The sequence below is a fragment of the Saccostrea cucullata genome, unplaced genomic scaffold, assembly GCF_032062105.1.
Source record: "Saccostrea cucullata isolate Sc308-1 unplaced genomic scaffold, CSIRO_AGI_Scuc_v1 ctg1237, whole genome shotgun sequence".
Taxonomy (NCBI): domain Eukaryota; kingdom Metazoa; phylum Mollusca; class Bivalvia; order Ostreida; family Ostreidae; genus Saccostrea; species Saccostrea cuccullata.
Window position 1 is genome coordinate 57,411 of NW_026921772.1, and position 20,255 is coordinate 77,665.

The 20,255-nt window shown below is 33.8% G+C and overlaps 2 protein-coding genes across 2 annotated transcripts; both read right to left on the bottom strand.

Annotated features, from left to right (window-relative positions):
• Positions 1–601: 601 nt before the first annotated feature.
• Positions 602–14,864, bottom strand: LOC134260705 (uncharacterized). Its single transcript, XM_062743247.1, has 7 exons — positions 14,852–14,864; positions 14,589–14,722; positions 14,123–14,300; positions 11,250–11,369; positions 8,449–8,632; positions 3,524–3,623; positions 602–2,685 (listed from the first exon to the last, which is right to left on the bottom strand). The coding sequence occupies exons 1-7, from the start codon at positions 14,862–14,864 to the stop codon at positions 2,575–2,577; spliced, it is 840 nt and encodes a 279-aa protein (XP_062599231.1). The 3' UTR covers positions 602–2,574.
• A 128-nt stretch (positions 14,865–14,992) lies between these two features.
• Positions 14,993–19,500, bottom strand: LOC134260707 (uncharacterized). Its single transcript, XM_062743248.1, has 6 exons — positions 19,436–19,500; positions 18,659–18,777; positions 17,165–17,277; positions 16,581–16,707; positions 16,235–16,321; positions 14,993–15,316 (listed from the first exon to the last, which is right to left on the bottom strand). The coding sequence occupies exons 1-6, from the start codon at positions 19,462–19,464 to the stop codon at positions 15,018–15,020; spliced, it is 774 nt and encodes a 257-aa protein (XP_062599232.1). The 5' UTR covers positions 19,465–19,500; the 3' UTR covers positions 14,993–15,017.
• Between the last annotated feature and the right edge of the window lie 755 nt (positions 19,501–20,255).

Genomic DNA, 20,255 nt, shown 5'->3' on the forward strand with positions numbered 1-20,255 from the left:
AAAGTAAAAATAAATGTTGAAATGTGGGGGTCAAACTCCAAGGTCAAGGTCAAATTTGCTGGTACCCAAAAGAAAGGTCTTGTTACAAGGAATAAACATGTGAAATATGAAAGTCATAGCTCCACTAAATCAAAAGTTATGGGCAAGGTTAATGTTTTTGTGACGGATGGACAGACAGACAGCTAGACAGAATAACAGAGAGACGAATTAGATTTAATGTCCCCTTGCTTTAGCGGGGGACAAAAAAAATAACTTGCATTGGATGAAATATACGACTTGGAAAAAAATCATCAAGCTTCTGTAAACAGTACGCTACAGAGAATGTCTCGTGATTGCCAGGACCAACACATTTGCGCATGGGCAGGACAGTGGTAGAGGTGCATTACTGGTAAACCAGAGGAGACTATTAAAACAAATAATAATAATAATTGAAGCCAAATTTTCTCTCTTGGAAGTAATTCAATTAGTTTGCAAGAGTTTTGATAATCCCTCCTATATGCATGTAAATTAACATGAACTTCATAAATGAAAGAAAAACAAGCACTGAAAGAAAAAAATTATTTTTAATATTTATTCCATATTAATATAAGACTGCCGGAAAAGAAAAAAGCCACTACCATCAGACATTTATAAAATCATAAAATAAAAATTTAAGCAAAAGCAACAAGTTAAATTGCTGCAAAGCATCTAATTATCCACAAAAATATCATTTTAGAATTTTTAAAATAATTCTCCCAAATAAGAATCCAAAGTAAAATTTTAAAATAAAACTAGAAATATGTCCATAGGACATGAATGCCCCGCCGAGGATGTATTAATAAAGCAACATGAAAATTTGTATGTGTATAAAATTTGATCAGAATATCTTGAATAGTGATGCAGCTGAATTGCTTGTTTGGAAAATATAAGTCAGATCCATCATCCGAAGCAAATCTGGTAGTGTCCATCCCTAGATGCATCATCCATGAAAGTTTGGTTCAGGTAGGACTTATAGTTACTTGGGAATGAAAATATAGGTCAGATCCAGCATCCGAAGCAAGTCTGGTAGTGTCCATCCCTAGATGCATCATCCATGCAAGTTTGGTTCAGGCAGGGCTTATGGTTACTTGGGAATGAAAATATAGGTCAGATCCAGCATCCGAATTAAGTCCTGTAGTGTCCATCCCTAGTTTGCATCAACCATGCAAGTTTGGTTCAGGCAGGAGTTATAGTTACTTGGGAATGAATATATAGGTCAGATCCAGCATCCGAAGCAAGTCTGGTGGTGTCCATCCCTAGATGCATCATCCATGCAAGTTTGGTTCAGGTAGGGCTTATAGTTTCTTGGGAATGAAAATGTAGGTCAGATCCAGCATCCGAAGCAAATCTGGTAGTGTCCATCCTTATATGCATCATCCATGCAAGTTTAATCCAAGTAGGGCTTATAATTCCTTAGAAATGGACCTGCTCCAAAAACTCATCTGGAAAATATAGGTCAGATCCAGCATCCGAAGCAAGTCTGGTAGTGTTCATCCCGAGATGCATCATCCATGCAAGTTTGTATCAACATGTGAAGTTTGATAAATCCATCTTGAATGGTATGTTTAAAACTGAGCAAAACACTAATGTAACAAAAGTGAGGTCAAGGTCAAAGGAAAGGTCAAGGTCAAAAAATGTTGATGCAGTTGCATAGCTCTCATCAATATCTATCAGCATATGAAGTTTGATGAAAATATCTTGGATGGTTTCTTTGAAACTTAGCTTTGAGCAGAGCTAAACGCAAAGTGTGACGGAAGGACAGAAAGATGGAAAGACGGAAGACGGACATGACAAACATATATATGCCCCGGCCATATTCATGGTGGGGCATAAAAATACAGGTACCAGGCATGATACATTTTTTTAATTTTAATTTTAGATATGATCAAACAGAGTTTACTTATTTAATTCAAAGATTTAAAAATAGGATGATAAAATCACAAAACTGACATATAAACACATTTCAAAAATGACTTGTCATGAATGTCTAAATGTTACAAATAGGACATACAAATTCTATGTGCTGATATCATTGGATCAGCAGATATTTTATCAAATTATACAATTATATGAATTACAGAAAAAATATTGTCATGACATTTGCAACTGTAATTAATGTATTAAAAAACAATTCACTTCTTAAAAACTATTCAAGCTTCCAATTTATTATTTTAAACCCTGTAATTCATATACAGGAACTAAATACGTTTTGAGTCTATAGCGTATGCACACCCATCTTTGGAAGTAATTCATGCAACAATGTCTTATAAAATCACAATTCAATGAATATATCTGATGAGAAATAAAAAACAAATTGAAAACTAATACCACCATTAATACAAAGTGTATAGCAAATTTTTAAAACTTGTATTAATGACTTTAAATTTATGTTTGTTAATAACAAAAAATTATTTTATAGAGGCAATGAAAAAATCCTAAAACACTTTACATAACATGTACATCGTGCAATTTTGATAGCTTTTTAGTCAAAGCAATGAATGTACACTCTAAGGAGTACAATATTCGACAATTCCGAGGTTCAATATATTTGTTGCTTTAAGATTGATCTACCCTAATCCTAGTATCCTCTCCATTCGCTGTAGAACCATTTGATCCATTCTGTAATGGTTCTGTCATTCTAGTTTCTTCTTCTCTATCTGGTGTAGGCTGTGAAATAAAGGAGAAAAATATGTCACTATTACTTGTAAGGCATATCATCACACTGAGATAATTGTTCACTTCTACCTTTAAGTTAAAATAATAGACTGCAATCATTGCATAAATATCTAGAAAATTCTGGCAAGTTCTGTATTTTATTGTTAGCGGACAATATAGCAATCATTTCTCAGATGAAAAGAACTTTATTTGCTGGGGGTATAAAATCCACATTAAAAATGTTAGCATATGATTACAAATATCCAGGAAGTGCTAATTCAAGTTCATTTAAATTGCAATCCTGGGGCACATTTTCAAAAGGACATATGACCATGCAAAATTTGAAAGCTAACTTTATTTGTTTATTGTGAAACATTGCAAAATTTTTCTTTTTCTTTTCTTGATAATATCTTTATTAATTTGTATCAAAAGAATTAAAAGAATTCTTAAATTTAATTTAATCTAAAAGAGGAAACTATTTGCAGGGTAAATTTTGGTCTAAGTCACAACATAAGTCCCTTGCAAAATGAGAACTTGGGTATTTAAGGTTGAGGCCACAATAATTATTGAAGATTAAAATTTTACATGAAACAAGAGGCCCAAGGGCTTTTATGGTCACCTGGGTATCATACAATGATTTACAGGATCTATTATCAGTATAAAATAAACTGATACATGAAGCTTTATTGTAGAGAAACAGATGTTTACTAAGAGACTGTATTATTTCTTCCAGTGATTCTCAGTAATGTTTCAAAGTTTACAGATGTTGCCAAACAGATGATCAAATACATGACATTGTAATGATTACAATTCTTCATCTGTGTGACTCTGGGACTTTAAAGTAACTTACTGGGTTTCTATACACCTGTCTCTTCTTCCAAATGCAGATCCCGACTAAAGAAGAAGCTCCAATTACTGCCAACAGACTTATGACTATTCCAACAATACCTCTGTAAAGAGAGTAAAGAAGATCTTTAAGTTAACCCTAAAGGCTCAAGAGCCTGAACAGTCACCCTGCAAGGGGTCCATGGACTGGCAACCTTAGTATTTATATTTTAAACCAAGACTAATTGATAAATGTTTTATGTAAAAAAAAAATAGAGGAAGGGGACATTTAGAGATTCATGCAATTATAAAGTAAGTCTGTAACTCAGTAAAAAAAAAAACACTGGTAGAAAGTCAGTCCATTGTCTGTATATATGTCAGTGCTAATTACACTCTACCAAAACATTAACAGTAGTATTTGTGTATTGAAAACCAGCACATTCTAACAACACAGGTATCTCTTGTTCTTTGAATGACATTTGTTTAATTATAAGCTTAGATATTTTTTTTATCTCATTTTCATTTTTTTTAATTACACATCTATCTTAAATTTATCATTAAAAACTATTAAATTACTTTTGAATATGAAAGGGGAATGCTTTTTCTTACACTAGCGAGGGAGCATTGGGTACATGTAATCCGAGATAAGATTACAGAGCTCACCTCAAAGAATTTTGTCGGAGTCCTTAAATAAGACAAAGTCCCACAATTAACCATAATTCTAAAACTGTACATCCCAAAATGCAAAATTTATCCAATTTTGATCTGACAGGGCTTGCAGTAACTTGGAATTAGACCTAACCAAAAACTTCAAACTAGTAGTCCATAAAGACAACATAATTAAAATCAAGCATATGAAGCAACTTTGACATTGCTCATCCCTTCATGCACGGTTTATGCAAGTTTGGTTAATATAGGCCTTATAGTTTCTTGGTTTCTTAGTTTCTTAGGCCTGCACCAATAACTTTTACCTGGTCCATAATCTGAATGTATGTCGGATTCAGCATCTGAAGCAAGTCCATTAGACTGTGTGCATCCTTGGATGCATCATCCATGCAAGTTTGCTCAAACATTGGGCATATACTTGCTTTAGAGTTAACCTGCTCAATCTGCTAATCTTTTACATATTCATTCATTAATAAAATGTAGGTCAGATTCAGCATCTTCCATTCACTAAGTGTGCATCTTTAGATGTATCATCCATGCAAGTTTATTCAGCATATGGCTTATGAGTTAGTTGGAAATGAGACCTGCATAAAAAAACTAACTTTTTCACTCATGCACTATGCAGAAAATGTAGATTAGATTTAGCATCCTAAGCAAGTCTGGTAGTGTACATCCTTAGATGTGTCTTCCATGCAAGTTTGGTCAATGTAGGGCTTATATAGTTACTTGGAAATGAGACCTACACCAAAAACTGCACCAAAAATGTTAACCTGCTCCAAAAACATAAAGTTTACCTGGTCATTTCTTTGCTGAAATTTCAGCATCTAAAACTTTATCTGCTACATTCATAATTAAGGTTTGTCACTCGTCAGCTTTTTAGAAAAATTCACGCAGAACTTCTTACTTCAAAACTATTTATAAAAACTCAATTTTTATAACATATTATTTAATTTCAACAATGTAAATGTTTTAACATTCAACGAAAAAAATTAACTGCTCAAAAAGATACAAAGCAGCAAAATTTATGAGGGACTATTTCTTGTGGTGGATGGATATTTAACAGATAATTCTACAAATCTGCAGATTTATTAAATTTAATATTCTGGAACTTTAACCTCACATACTTTTACTCAGAGAATATTTTCCGTTATGATATTGTTAGGAATATTTAATATAGGTCTTAATTTATATTTTTAGAATATGTTTTACACCTTCTTTCAACAAACTTTGCCAAAAATTGAAGATATGTCAAATAAGTCAAGATAAAATTTACACCATTTTTTCGCCTGAAAATCACATATTTTGACCAATGTTTCAAAATTAACATCACTGACCCCGACTTTTTCTTTTATTATTTTAAAGTACTCAATACTTGTGATTGATCAGCACTTAAGTCGTAAAAAGCTTGATTGAAGATAATATTTTATTGCCTATTTAGTTTTTTAATACCCCAAATATGTTACTTTTTAGTGCAAAAAAGGTATCACAATAATTTACGCGCATTAATTTGCAAGATATGTTCAATGATAAATATTATTCAAAATATGAAAAATAAAGTAAAATCATATGTATTGCTATGGTTACATCTGATAAAATATGATAAAGGTTAATGTAATTTACTGAAGATTTAAAATTGAAGTGCAAAAAGGTCAACTTTATTGTACTGTAGATCAGTAAGATGAACACTGACCCCCTATTTTCTCTGCAATTTTGAGTCACTTTATATAAGTACTTATCCAAAATATACTTCTCAAAAAATCCTTGATTTAACAAATTTCACGAGTGACATACCTTAAGAAATAAATGTCTTATTTTTTCATTTCATGATGTGATCAATCAATTTGGCTTGCGTGATAATTTGCATAAACGCCGAAGGCGTCTATGCATAAAAATATCACGCAAGCCAATCGATTGATCAATGTCATTAAATTGAAAAATAAGACAGTTATTCCTTATATTTACGTGCTCTTGATTCCGTCAATCCACGTGCTATGATTAAGCCCTGCTTATGCTAGCCATTTGTCCCGCCCTGCTTGAGTTTTTTTAACCGTGCCTATTGATGAACCAGTACATTGATGGGAAATAAAGTACATTTACTATTTGTAATTTTATCTAGGACAAAGACATTGGAAATGTAAATATTGAAACATACATGTACTAGTATTCTGTGATTTCTCTGACTCTAACCCCAGCTTTTATATGATGACTTAATTGTGTTTCTTCTTCTTGCACAAGTCATATTTACTTTTGATGCTTTTCCCCCTCACAAGTCATGGTATAGAAGCGGGGGTTAGAGTCAGAGGAATCTGGGATCAATTTACTAAATGCATCTTCCATGCATGTCTGATGAATATAAGGCATATAGAACAACTTAAAATGAAAACTGCTTCAAAAGCCTTAACCTGGGATGCAGAGGGTAATATATGTTAATGATACAATCAAATCCTAGTTAGACTCAGATATCCCTGATCCAAGGGACTTAAATGTCGCAATTTTGGAAGAAGCACCTAAATTCATCATAACTATGCATTTAATTTGTTTGCTTAATGCAGAAAAGCAAAAAACAATCAAAGAATTCATGCATATTCACTATATGCTCTATAAAGCCTAGGACCCTTGATCCCAAATTTTACAATTTACGAATGTTTGACTGTTTGATATCTAGGCTTAAGTCAAGATGACAATTTCCAAAGATATAGCATTATTTAAATTTTTTTTTTAGTTTTAGCCCCATTCCCTAAGCCTCATGGGGAGGGCAGGGAAGATAATAATTATTGTTCCACTTCACCCATAAATAAAATAGGCCAAAACTTCAGGTTCATGGGTTCTAGAATTGTTCAAACTTAAGTTTGAAGCACGATGAACGACAAACAATGAATAATGACACAGTTAAATTCCATACTGCCACAGTTAAATCAAAGTATTGAAAGAACTGAAAGCCCGGCTTTAGGTGCTAGAGTATACTGTCTGATCTGAAATTAATACATTTTTTTTTTTCCCTTTTGGCCATTGATTTTTAACAGGTAGAGTTTGTATGATTAAAATTGATTTAAAACAATATCCCATATACCAACAGTCCAGACCCCAAGATATGTTATGATTTTAAAATTTAATAAATAATATTTCCAAGAAATTCTCATATTTATATTTTTTACTCATTAAGCATTTTTTTCCTCATAATTTAAAAATTCAGTCTTGGAATAGTTGAAATAATGTACATGTGTATTATATAGTCTCTTCTAGTCTCAAACAAACAGTACTTTTATCGCCAACAGTTACTACATGTAGAACACTGATACATGTACATGTACATTGTCAAGCTACTTCACGCATGTTAATTCTTAAAATTCCAATTCACTTTACTATTAGTTTGCTAAAAATCAAAACAAAATATAACCACTAACATAACATAAAAAAAAGGAAAAAAAAAACGAAATGAAACATGAAACTCTTCAATAATTTCAATATAAATTTATAACCCAAACAAACCAACCTCCAAATTATGTATTGTTTTTTTAGTTTCTAAAAGTAAAAAAACTTTAATTTACTCAAATCATGCTAATACTTGAAATTGTGATTACTTACTTAGCAGAATTCTTTCGCGATGGAGGTAGGAAACGTCTATTGGATGGGGGGTAATTTGCTATTGAATACAATGCAAGATCGATCATTGTAGAATTTTTAAGGACAGATTAGTAAAAAATCTTGCTAAACAATCGCTGAACCAGCCTGATCAATTTTTGAGAGGAGCTAATCCTTAAATGTCCCATATTTAACAATATTTTTTAACTAAGCTGACTCTTCTAATGAAATATTCATTGAAAATCATCACAATTTAAAGCTGATTAAACATTCTAATCCTTTTTTTATTTGACAATCTACTTTTTGAAGTTCAATTCTTGGCAATGCATTGTACTTTCAGCAAAAAATTGTTTGAATTATTAGGCATTCCATATGTTGATTTTTATAGTCCTGTCCACTAAGTCAGACACAAAGACAGCCATAGGGATTTACACATGCTTATCAGGCGCCTGACCTTTCACTTAGCAAAATTTGCATTGAGTTGTAAATATCAAGAAATCAACACACTTAGGCCTAACTCTAAACTTTCAAAGAGTTATCACAGAGAAAACAGTCAGAAATGTAACAACTGCTTGATAACCACAATGAAGTATAGATAAGTTGAGTAACATGTTCAAGTCGAGATCTATGTATAACACACCTTCCTGGATTCTATGCCTTTCTGATATTTAGGATAAGCATGTACTGAATTTTTTTTATTACCCAGTTGACAGTGCTTGCATGTTCTTTGTTGTCGGTGCCCCTGTCCTCTCTGTTGTCGGTGCCCCTGTCCTCTCTGTTGTCGGTGCCCCTGTCCTCTCTGTTGTCGGTGCCACTGTACTCTCTGTTGTCTGTGCCACTGTACTCCTGGGATAATACTTTTGAGAACTGTTGTAGCATTCCTCAACTGCAAAAAAAATAAATAAAAAGTCTATCTACAATTGATCATTTGTTTGTTACAAACATGCTTTAAAAGTGTCAGGGACCTACAATTTTTACCTGTTGATTGTTCAATACTGAAAGCCGTTTTATTTCCACAGTGTTAAAATTTCACGATATCTTAAAAGGTACCAATTGTGATGGCTTTGATTTCACGCTGCATTTAATTAATTAAAAATTTATGCTAAGCATTTAAACTTTTTTAAAAACGCATAATAGCATTCGCGATGGGTTTAATTTTGCGAGAAAATTAAACATAGGTAATCAGAGATTACAGAGCTCACCTCAACGAATGTTGTCTTTAAGTAAGGCAAAGTCACACAATTAACCAACAAAAAGTGTACATCCAAAAATGCAAAATTTATGCAATTTTGATTTTATACTTTGGAATAGACCTATATATAAACTTCAAACTAGTTCTCCATCATGAAAACGTAATTAAAATCCAGCATCTGAAGCAAGGTTGAGAGTTTTCATCTCTTGATGCATCATTTGTGCAAGTTTGGCTTATATAAGCTTTATAGTTTCTTGGTAATAGACCTGCATCCATAACTTTTACGAGGTGTCCATTATCTGGAAAATGTATGTCAAATTCAGCATCTGAAGCAAGTCCATTAGTGTGCATCCTAAGATGTACCATCCATGCAAGTTTGGTCATTATAGGGCTCATAGTAACTTGGAAATGAAACCTGCACCCAAACCTTTAACCTGTTCACTCAACCAGAAAATGTAGGTCAGATTCAGCATCCGAAGCAAGTCTGGTAGTGTGCATCCTAAGATGTATCATCCATGCATGTTTGGTCACTATAGTGCTCATAGTTACTTGGAAATGAGACCTGCACCAAAAACATAAACCTGTTCACTCATGCGGAAAATGTAGGTAAGATTCAGCATCCGAAGCAAGCCTGGTAGTGTGCATCCTAATATGTACCATCCATGCAAGTTTGGTCAACATAGGGCTTATAGTTACTCGGAAATGAGACCTACACCAAAAACTGCACCAAAAATGTTAACCTGCTCCAAAAACATTAACCTGGTTATTCCTTTGCTGAAATTGCAGCATCTGAAACTTTGACTGGTACAATGAAACACACTAGAAACATCTTCCATGCATGTCTAATCAATATAGGACATAGAAGTACTTAAAAAGAAAACAGCTCCAAAAAACTTAACCTTAACCCGGGACGCCGACGCCGACGAGGACGCCGACGCCGAGGGTATTACATAAGCTCCCCCAACTTCGTTGAGGTGAGCTAAAAATCACGAACATAGCAAAATTAAAGCCAGCATGATTATTTGCCAACCTACAGTATATTTTGAAGTCAAGGGACTGCTGTATACATAAATTCCTAATTATTAATGAGGAATTATCGCGTAATTTCGCTAGAAACATTACTCATGAAATTCAGTTACTTGCTTTTATCATTATTTTCTTGATCATTCATTGGTGAAAAATTATTATCATGATTTGACTTTGAAGAGCTCTTTCGCAATTGTCATAATAAGTACAGTACCTGAATCATTATTCTTTCAAGTGTCTATAGTAGTGTCCTAGTATTGTGCATGTATCTTATTGTATCGTGCAAGTATCCTATTAATCTTGCCTGTATCCTATTAATCTTTCCTGTATCCTATTGTATTGTGTTTTCAGTTTACAGAGCTGCTAACATTCTGAAATGACAAATAGTAAGGCGGGGTCTAGGGACCACCTAGGCCCCCTGCCGCTGAAGATATTTTGTAAATGGACATGCAATCTGAGGCATGTTTCTATTTTTTTATTTTAAAACATTGACTTGATTGTAACCAGCCTTTAAATCCGAAACGAAGATACAAACAAGCGTTGTAAGAATTTAATTACTGAGTATATTATAATACACTGTAGTTGAAATTATAGACTGCCAGCTATGGAAATACCGGTATTATAAACTTTGAAGGAGAAAAACTGATATCGGAAGAAAATAGATAGAAATCGTAAGGCGTATTTTAGACGCTGATTCCGTATGCCTTACGCCAAAATCGTAAGGGTTGGCAGCTCTGAGTTTATCAGGTTTTGCATTTTCTTTCGTGTTTTCTGTTTATCTTGTTTTGCGTTTATTGTGTAGATCGTTCATCAGGTTTTATCGTGTATCATGTTTTGCGTTCATCCTGTATATTCAGAAACCCTCACTTTTTATCTTTACTGTGGAAGGTGGATGTAGAATTTTTTAAAAAGGCGTGACATATTTTTTAAAATGTTTTTTAAAGTGCAGAATTTTTGCCAAAAAAAAATACAGACAACATGGACAAATCAAACAATTTTATGTCACAAATCTTTGATAACAGGTGCATAAATTTTGTATACACTATATACTGTAAATGTATTATATTTAGTGTGTACGATATTTGGCGGAAATTGATTTTTGAACAAGTTAGCGTAGATTTGATTTAGCGCATTTCTTTATTTTCTTATTAATGTATATATGTGTAAGACATTTGGCATTGTAGGTACTTGAATTAGCGGAAGTTTCTTTCCGCCAAAAACGCTAAAAAGATTACACCGCCAAATGTAATACGTTTGCAGTATATTTTCAACTACATGTACTTACATTCTCTATTGAGTAATTGGGAAAGATGATAAAAGGGAGGACATCCTGAACAATTTCCTCTTCCTCCCTGAACCACGTATGATCCATTTGGTAATATGTTCCACTCAGGGCACACATTACCTAAAACGAGAGAAAAAATTTCCATATTTTACATAATATTACAATTCATCATTTAACGTTTAGAGACTTCTGTTAGCCTAAGAAAAAAAAATCAAAACTGTTTATAGATTATCCTTTTTGCAATTCTTAATAATATTGTTCATGTTGAGAACAATTATATGAATTTACAAATGTGTGATTAATTTTCAAAATAATTTCCAAAAGTAATTTGAGAGTTAAGGACATTGGCAACGTTTCTGGCTTTCGTATAGAATTTTTAAAGATTTTTTGAGCAGGTTTAATGGCACCAAACATGTTCAATTCAGGTCCTTTTTACCCATCAAGCCAGCCTTCCTTTCTTGGTTTTGTCAAATCAATGTTTTTACAATTTTCAATGCATTTCCTATGTAAAATGTTGATAAAATGGTCCTATATTATTTTTAACCATACGTTTTCTCCAAAACCCATTTTTTTCATTTATACATAAAATACATTGTTGAAACCTTGTTTCCATTGACATGCATATACTTTGGCTGAAAATGCAAATATTGAAACAAAACACAGAAATACCAGCACTGTTCTTTAATTTTGAGTTACTTTCCTTAACATCTAATCAAATATTCATAATGATCAAGAGACTGGTTGTTTGTTTCCATTCTATAATTTACTTTCTTAGAAACGAACTGTCATAAAACATGTTTGCAAGGATTTATTAGTAACTTTTAATGGTGCCTCCTTCACAAAACCTATAGAATCGTTCTCATCCAGTCTACCTAGATATCACCACTTTCAGCATAATTATTTCACATCTTTGCACTTCCCAGCATTCATGTACCTATTCTAAATGACGACCTATTGACTGTCTGCCCCCTCAGCACAATGTAAACAAACCCATCACTGCTTTTCTTTTATTACTGTGAAGTTGAATATATCCGATAAAAAAACACATGTGCTTTTGTTTACCTCTCAGCCTGTAAAATATGCTTTATTTGTTTTCAGCGCCTAGAGAATTCCATACGGGAGATCACTCTCAATGACTTTTTTTTCATAAGTAAAAAAACCTATGTATAAACCTTTTTTCTCCGGAAACCCTTCGTTGCCAATGACCTTAAATACTGAATTTTAAAGTTTGGTCACATGTTAAAATGGAATTTCTCTGATACATTGATTCACTTAAACATGTAATTGTTTCATACATTTTATCATACATGTAATTGCAAAAGAAACCAGAGTACAAAATTTTCATGCAATTAATCGAACTCTGCCTGAAATTACAACAGCTGTATCAGCACAATGCAATATGTATGTTTCAGCCAAATGTATTAGAGACATAAATTATTATCATTTGCAGTTCAATAACTAAACAGTGTATTACAGTACTAGTTTTGATTATTTGCCACGTCAGTAGACCTATTTACCCATATCAATGTCTCTCAGTGTTGTCCATGAGATTTGGCGTTTGCCAGTAAAATTTCATTTTCCATTGATTTTACATATATAAATGGAGAACAACTGCTTTTCTAATTACTTAAACATTTTATATATTTTATGTCATTTTATCCCACAGCGTTTTGGCAAGGCAAAGCGTAAAACTGAGACAGATCACAACGAAAACTAACTACTCAATTCTAAACTAGTGTATTTCTAATTTCTGTATTTTCATAATTATAGCAAAATATGAGACGTATTTCGGATTAAAAATCCGTACAAACAAGAAATCTGTGAGCCAATGCTCACTAGTAATACCCCCACTCTGATGTGAATAAACACTACCATGTTAATATATATACAAGCTCAATTACAGGCAAATGCACAGAAAAATATGAAGTTGACATCATATTAACATCAAAATGAATCCCACTATATAACATGTCTCAACAAAGAGTGTACTAAAATTTCAAGCATCTGCAATGAGTAGTTGCTGAGAAAACTGAGAAGAAAATTTGTTATGTATGAAATGAACAGACACACAGACAAACAGGAAGTTGTTTGATTTGAACAAAAATGTATCCCAACTTGTGGCATGACTCAGAGAAGATTGTATTAAAATTTCAAGCTTCTGTGATGAGAAGTTGCTGAGAAAATTGCGACGAAAATATGTTGTGTATGAAATGAACAGACAGACAGACAAACAGGAAGTTGACATCCTATTTGAACAAAAATGTATCCCAACGTATGGCATGACTCAGAGAAAATTGTATTAAATTTCAAGCATCTGTGATGAGTAGTTGCTGAGAAAACTGCAAAGAAAATTTGTTAAGTATGAAAAGAACAGATGCACAGACAAACAGGAAGTTGACATCAGATTTGAACAAAAATTTATCCCAGCGTATGGCATGACTCAGGGAAAACTGTATTAAAATTTCAAGCTTCTGCAATGAGTAGTTGCTGAGAAAACTGCGACGAAAATTTGTTATGTATGAAACGGACAGACGCACAGACAAACAGGAAGTTGACATCCTATTTGAACAAAAATGTATCCCAACATATGGCATGCCTCAGAGAAGATTGTTTTAAAATTTCAAGCTTCTGCGATGAGTAGTTGCTGAGAAAACTGCGACGAAAATTTGTTACGGACGGACAGACAGACGGACGGACAGACAGACAGACAGACAGACAGACACACAAGGGTAAAACAGTATACCCCCCTCTCCTTCGGAGCGGGTAAAACAGTATACCCCCCTCTCCTTCGGAGCGGGGGTATAAATATGGTGAAATCTTAAGAGTAAACAGGTCTGTGTCAACTTTAGCACACAAGTCCTACATGTACACACCATTCAAGCATATGTCAGGTGCACAACCCCAAGCGTGTGTATCATTAGGGACACTGTACAGGCAAACTGATGATAAACTGCCATTACAACTGATTGCGTTCTCCAGTTGTGTGTTGCATATAGCACTGGGATGGAGAATTTTTATTTCATCCACCACCCGGGCTCCTGACTCACATCCCTGCAAATATACACAGAAGTGCATGTCACTAAAAGACAATGTAAAACACCATTCACTCAAGTACTAGTCACATTGCTTTTTTTTTTAATTTTCTGCCATTCGACAACAAAAATTCACAACAGGTGAACTATTTTTGGCTGTTACGACTTGACAGGATAAGAAACATGTTTTGCTTAAAGGCAGAAAGATGTGTATTTTTATTATCCTTCTTTTTTAAAGTTGGTTTCCTGAAATTAACTAAACTTTCACAAAATGTTGAGATGATGCCTGGATTATTCTAAAACCTACCTCAGCTTGGCTCACTATTATGCTGAAGCATATACATATAAAAAGCTTCCAAATCTCTTTCTTTGAGGCTAAGGTAAGTAGATTGGCAGCAATCCATCCGAGTAGTTTTCCGATCTTTTGGCATTTTTCATACTCTATAGCAAATGATCATTAAAAATAATAATGGGTCAACAATATAATTTTATGAAATTATTTACTACAATTTGCTATAATTTCATACAACAATCTTTTGTTCCTATAACATGCACATGTATATCTAATACTGTAAACCAACATTTCGCTAAAACTTTTACTTCTGATTCAATTTGAAATCCATCCTTGATGACTAATTTTTGTTATTGACAGATCTTTATACATATTTAATACACTTTTGAGTGAAATGTTCCCCAATAAAGAATATTTGCAAAAAAATGAAAATCTCACCAATTCTCACAAAAATTGGTCAACCATACCTGCATGACTCATTTTCTTGAACTTTCTTCCTACACCAGATTTCCCACCAGGGCCACAAGACAGAGTTTTCTTTTCTAGATCAGGTGAAACAAGACAGCCAGTAAATGGATTCAATTCTGCTGGACCAGATGACAGATCATGTGCCGTCGAGGGCTTCAGTCCTAATGCTGTCCCTGGATCAAATGATGTATCAAGACCACTGAATTGATTGTCGTCTTTCTCTTTTTCCACTGCCTCAGAGCCTAGTATTTCTCCTGCAGACCCTGTTTTAATACCTAAAGGTAAACCAATGAATCCTTTGTTATGTAAAAAAAACTAGAACTGTCCAAACGGGACAAAATACCCCCCGCTGGGTTTTTCAGAAGTAAGTTTTTGCATAATAAAGATATGTATCAAACACAAATTATGAAATTTTTCTTCCAGTGACCTTGAACTTCCCCAAATTGCCTTGGGTCAAGGTCATGACACACCCTTGGGTCATGGGCAATCTTTTTGTGAAATGAGAACCTACCAAGTTTATCTATAAAAAATATGTATCAAACATGAATTATGAAATTTTTTTTCCAGTGACCTTGAACTTCCCCAAATGACCTTGGGTCAAGGTCATGACACACCCTTGGGTCATGGGCAATCTTTGTGTGAAATGAGAACCTACCAAGTTTATCCATAAGAAAGATATGGACCGGACACGAATTATAAAATTTTTCTTCCAGTGACCTTGAACTTCCCCAAATGACCTTGGGTCAAGGTCATGACACACCCTTAGGTCATGGGCAATCTTAGTGTGGAGTAGTAGATTCTAAAGTCCCTCTGTAAGAAAGATATGGACCGGACACGATTGCACAGACAGACGGACGGACATCTAGACGGACGGATGGACAGACAGACAGACAGACAGATGGACAAGGTGATTCCTATATACCCCCCAAACTTCGTTTGCGGGGGGTATAAAAATCTGCTATTAATTATATAAACTGTATACAAATTAGAATATTCTTAATATTATGATTATAGCACATCACATGTTGCCATTGGGTCCCTGGCAAATTTTATACATTTATTGACCGAGTTCAATGGCTACATGCATTTTGTCTGACCCAAGAACCAAACTGTTTGCTGATTGAGGCATATAAATATGACTATAAGCAAAGACTTGATGATCTTGAGAGAGATGTGTGTTCATGCATACATACCCTTTGCTGTTGACTTCATTAACAGTAAACGTTTTGCATACTTTGATGTTATGGTCAACTGTACATTCAACTTCCATATACCCTTTACTGAAATAAACAAAATTTTAAAACAAGTTACAAACACTTTTTTAACATTAGTTATAGATATAATTAGATATAAATCCATGCATTTACTTCAAAGATATTATCTTCAGGATTTATGCAAAGAAAAAAATTCATACATTTTAGTTCTAAAATTCCATCACTTTTGTTTATCTTTATATGGAGCTCTTCTACTAAAGGAGATCAATCTAGTATAAAAATGGCCAAAACCACTCAGTCCTCTTAAATCAATGAGAATACCTACCTTGAAGTTCCCTAAAAGTCATTCCCTCCATCTCTAGTGCTAAGAGTAGGGATGAAGGATCTTCATTGTTTACACACATTTGTACCATCCACGGTCTGAATTCTGAGGACCCCTCCCAGACCTTGGGCTAATTAAGATATAAAATGATTTTAATCATCATAAATACATACATACGGATTGTACAGTTTCAATCTTTGACAAAAATATAAAAGTTTATGTGTACAGTAAATTTAAACTTGACTAATCCAGAATTCAAGAAAAACTGGCTGCGCATGGATGAGACAGCAGTCTGGATTGAAAAACATTTTTAAAAAGCAAATTAAATTTACCAAAAGGGACAGAAAGTTCTGACTGTCATGAGTGAAATTTAGATTACATAACATCCAGTTTGGACCATCTTTGCTAGCCAGACAAGTTTCATTTTACATGTTTTTCTTATTCATCAAGTTTGAGATAACATTTAAGGTTTGACTGTGTGAATATAAAGCCTCTTTTTTTAAATTTATTAACTTTTTTTAATGATCTAAAAAGCATAAAGGAGGTTGGGAGAATTAAAATAAATCTTACACTGCAGAGCAACTTACATCTTCCAATTTAGTTGTCCCAGAATATCTGAACTGGATATCAAAGTCAATTGCACAATCCAGCGTCTCTCCATGTCCAGTCAAGTCAAAACCGTCGGACTGAAACTTTTCCTCTGAAAAAATTTATTAAACAATATACATGTATCAGGTACCTCTTGGTTTGAAACAAAACTGTCAGATTTCTGACTTATCGCAGCATGACGTTTTCAAATTGGCTAATATTAATACAAAAATATTTTGTAGATGATGTAATGTTACTTGAACAAAAATTTGACAAATGCTGTGGAATTGTATTCTTCATGGGGGGGTCAATGTTCGTTGATAAACAAAATTTGACTGGTTTGTAGGGATGTTATTTCCTGTGTCATTTAACTCACTTGCATATATTATCAAGATAAATAAATTACTGTAGATTCCTTATTATACTCGAGGAATTCATTTCCGTGTAATTTCGCGAGAAGCATCACTCGCGAAAAAATATTACTCGCTTTTTATTTTTATTGTGCTGAAATCTATGTAAATTCTGTTGATAAACCATCCGTTCGCGCATTATAATTCTCGCAATTTGACGTTAAAGAGCCAGTTCGCAATAAAAAGTACTCGCGAAAAATAAGGAATCTACAGTAACTGATTGAAATGTATGTGTTTTTTGTGGGGATTTTAATTGGTTGGTAAGGACTACCAATGAAATCAACAACCACTGAATCCCTGTGAACAATAATGATTCCTCGAGTTGGAACAATATCAGAGATATTATTATCCTTCAGAATTATACAGTCAATCTGATTGGTTTAGAGCAGGTCACATGCCGGGAGACAACTCATGAAGTCTCCTTCACGCACAGGGTGACAACTGTTATCTCCCTTCAGATGACAATGAAATAGCGAGCATGCAGGGTTACAACTGTGTTGTTGCCCTTTGAGTGAAACTACACTGATTGAAGTGAGATAACCCCTTTTTATAAGTACAGTTGCTAAATGTGCGGGATCGGTCAACAATAAATTCTAACGATGACGGCAAAGTTGTCTCTTGAACTATTTTGAAAGTATGGAATTAGAGCAGTGTAGAAGAATAACAGGGTTTCAGTATTATTTTCTACTCTTTCTAATTGATAATATTTGGTACTGTATATTCTTCAGTATAATAAACTTATTATGGACTGTTTAGAAGGGAGACATCTCCAATTATCAGGTCTGAGTAGGGTTGTCACCCTCGGGCGCAAGCGTCCTCGGGTGACAACCCTACTCAGACCTGATAATTGGTGATGTCTCCCTTCTAAACACTCCATAATTTTATATTGATTCTGTGTGAGGATGATACATGTGAAGAAATATCAAAATATCAAAAAATATCCTGACATTTTTTTCCCTTTCACTAATGGGTTTAATATATATAAAGAAAAATAACTGAACATAAATACAAAATTCATCATCATTAACAACATTTGTGTACATCAACTTAGTTTTCATCTCCGTTCTAATAATTTCACAGTACCTTTATCCTCTTCTCTATCCATTTTAAGCTGGCCTCCTGTCCACTTTTTTATATTCAATTGTAGGGCACCATCGACTACATTTACATAAGATTGCCACAATGACTGGTCTCTGTAAAAACTGGGAAAAAAATTAAAATTTGTATACAAATCATACAAAATCTAACTTACGATTAAGAAATAAGAATGATAATTTCTTCAAACGGAGCTCATATAACTTATATAAGCTTCATAAGAGAAAAGATATTACTAAAATCTGTTGGGAGAAAAAATTCTATTATGTGATTTAAATCAATAATATTATATAAGAAGATTATTTTCATAGTTTTCATTGGCTGAAAGTACGTCACGTGATATTCCTCCTTTCGTGATATCGATGCGAAAGCGCGTCCATGGAAAATAATATTGCACGACACGCTGTTTGTTTGCACTAAAGTTACGTAGAATGTGACGTCATAATATAAGAAGTGTGATTTAAACATCGTGACGTAATGACAGCCAAGTCCGTTCAGTTAGCACTGTGTCAGTGCAATTCAATATTTGAGTGATTATATAATATAACTATTATGGACCTCAGTGAACGGTCAATATGTGGTTATAAGAACTCATGGCAATAGATATTGACCTCAGACACAGAAAATGATAACGACCTTGCAGGCTCGGTCGCTATCACTTTCTGTGTCTTCGGTCAATATCAATTGCCATGAGTCCTTATAACCACATATCGACCTACACTGAAGTCCATAATTGTTTAATATTGAACTATATATTAGACATACGCAATGTGATGTTTGCTGTCCATTTCCATGATTCTCTCGATCTCTTTCTTTCATTTGATTTCACTGGAATGAAAATAGATACAATCAATATAGGAATAGTAGTGATATTATAGGCCTAAAGTACAAGAAGGTCTGATTAAGAACATATTATTTTTGCTTCAGAAAATATACAATGCCAAAAATAAACAAGAGGCCCATGGGCCTTATAGGTCACCTGAGCATCATGCAACAACTTTGCAATGAATGACTTTGGTTCATGTTTTAAACTAGACATCATGGCATTCACAATTTTGAAAGAGGCACCAATGCTAATCATAAACATACACTTAGCATGTTTAGTTTGGTTACTTAATACCCATAGACAGAGCAGGGGAACAAAAAATGTATCCCAACTAATCAGTAATATTAAGCAATAATCAGTAGTGCCACTACCTTGGTCCACACATTTCACAATTTTGGAAAAGGCACCATGTTTGATAAATAGAAAGGAGAAGATTTCAATCAATTAATTCATTTTCAGTATATTAGTAGAGCCCCCCCCTTCTATGGTACCCCTGACCCAGGGGCATTGAAATTCACAATTCAGGAAGAGTTGCCCTTGCTCATCATAGCTATGTATCGGGTAGGTAGTTCATCTGCTTAATACCCAGGAGCAGAGAAGAAGATTTTCAAACAATTTCTGCATTTTCTCTATTAAACCAATAGAGCCCCGCCCTAACAACAGAAGCCCGGACCCTGGGGCCATGAAATTCACAAAGGCATTCTTCCTTATCATTACTATGTTCTTAGTTAGTTTATTTAATACCCAGGAACAGAGAAG

What these genes read in the sequence shown, in the direction of transcription:
- LOC134260705 (XM_062743247.1), bottom strand. An exon ending in TAATAGTGAGCCAAGCTGAG is followed by an intron (nt 14,301 to 14,588) that starts GTAGGTTTTAGA and finishes GTATATTTGCAG; the next exon opens with GGATGTGAGTCAGGAGCCCG. An exon ending in ATGCAAGCACTGTCAACTGG is followed by an intron (nt 3,624 to 8,448) that starts GTAATAAAAAAA and finishes CTCTCTTTACAG; the next exon opens with AGGTATTGTTGGAATAGTCA.
- LOC134260707 (XM_062743248.1), bottom strand. Translation starts at nt 19,464, where the DNA reads ATGGAAATGGACAGCAAACATCACATTGC. An exon ending in GACTTTTAGGGAACTTCAAG is followed by an intron (nt 16,322 to 16,580) that starts GTAGGTATTCTC and finishes TGTTTATTTCAG; the next exon opens with TAAAGGGTATATGGAAGTTG. An exon ending in AATGAAGTCAACAGCAAAGG is followed by an intron (nt 15,317 to 16,234) that starts GTATGTATGCAT and finishes GTTTACCTTTAG; the next exon opens with GTATTAAAACAGGGTCTGCA.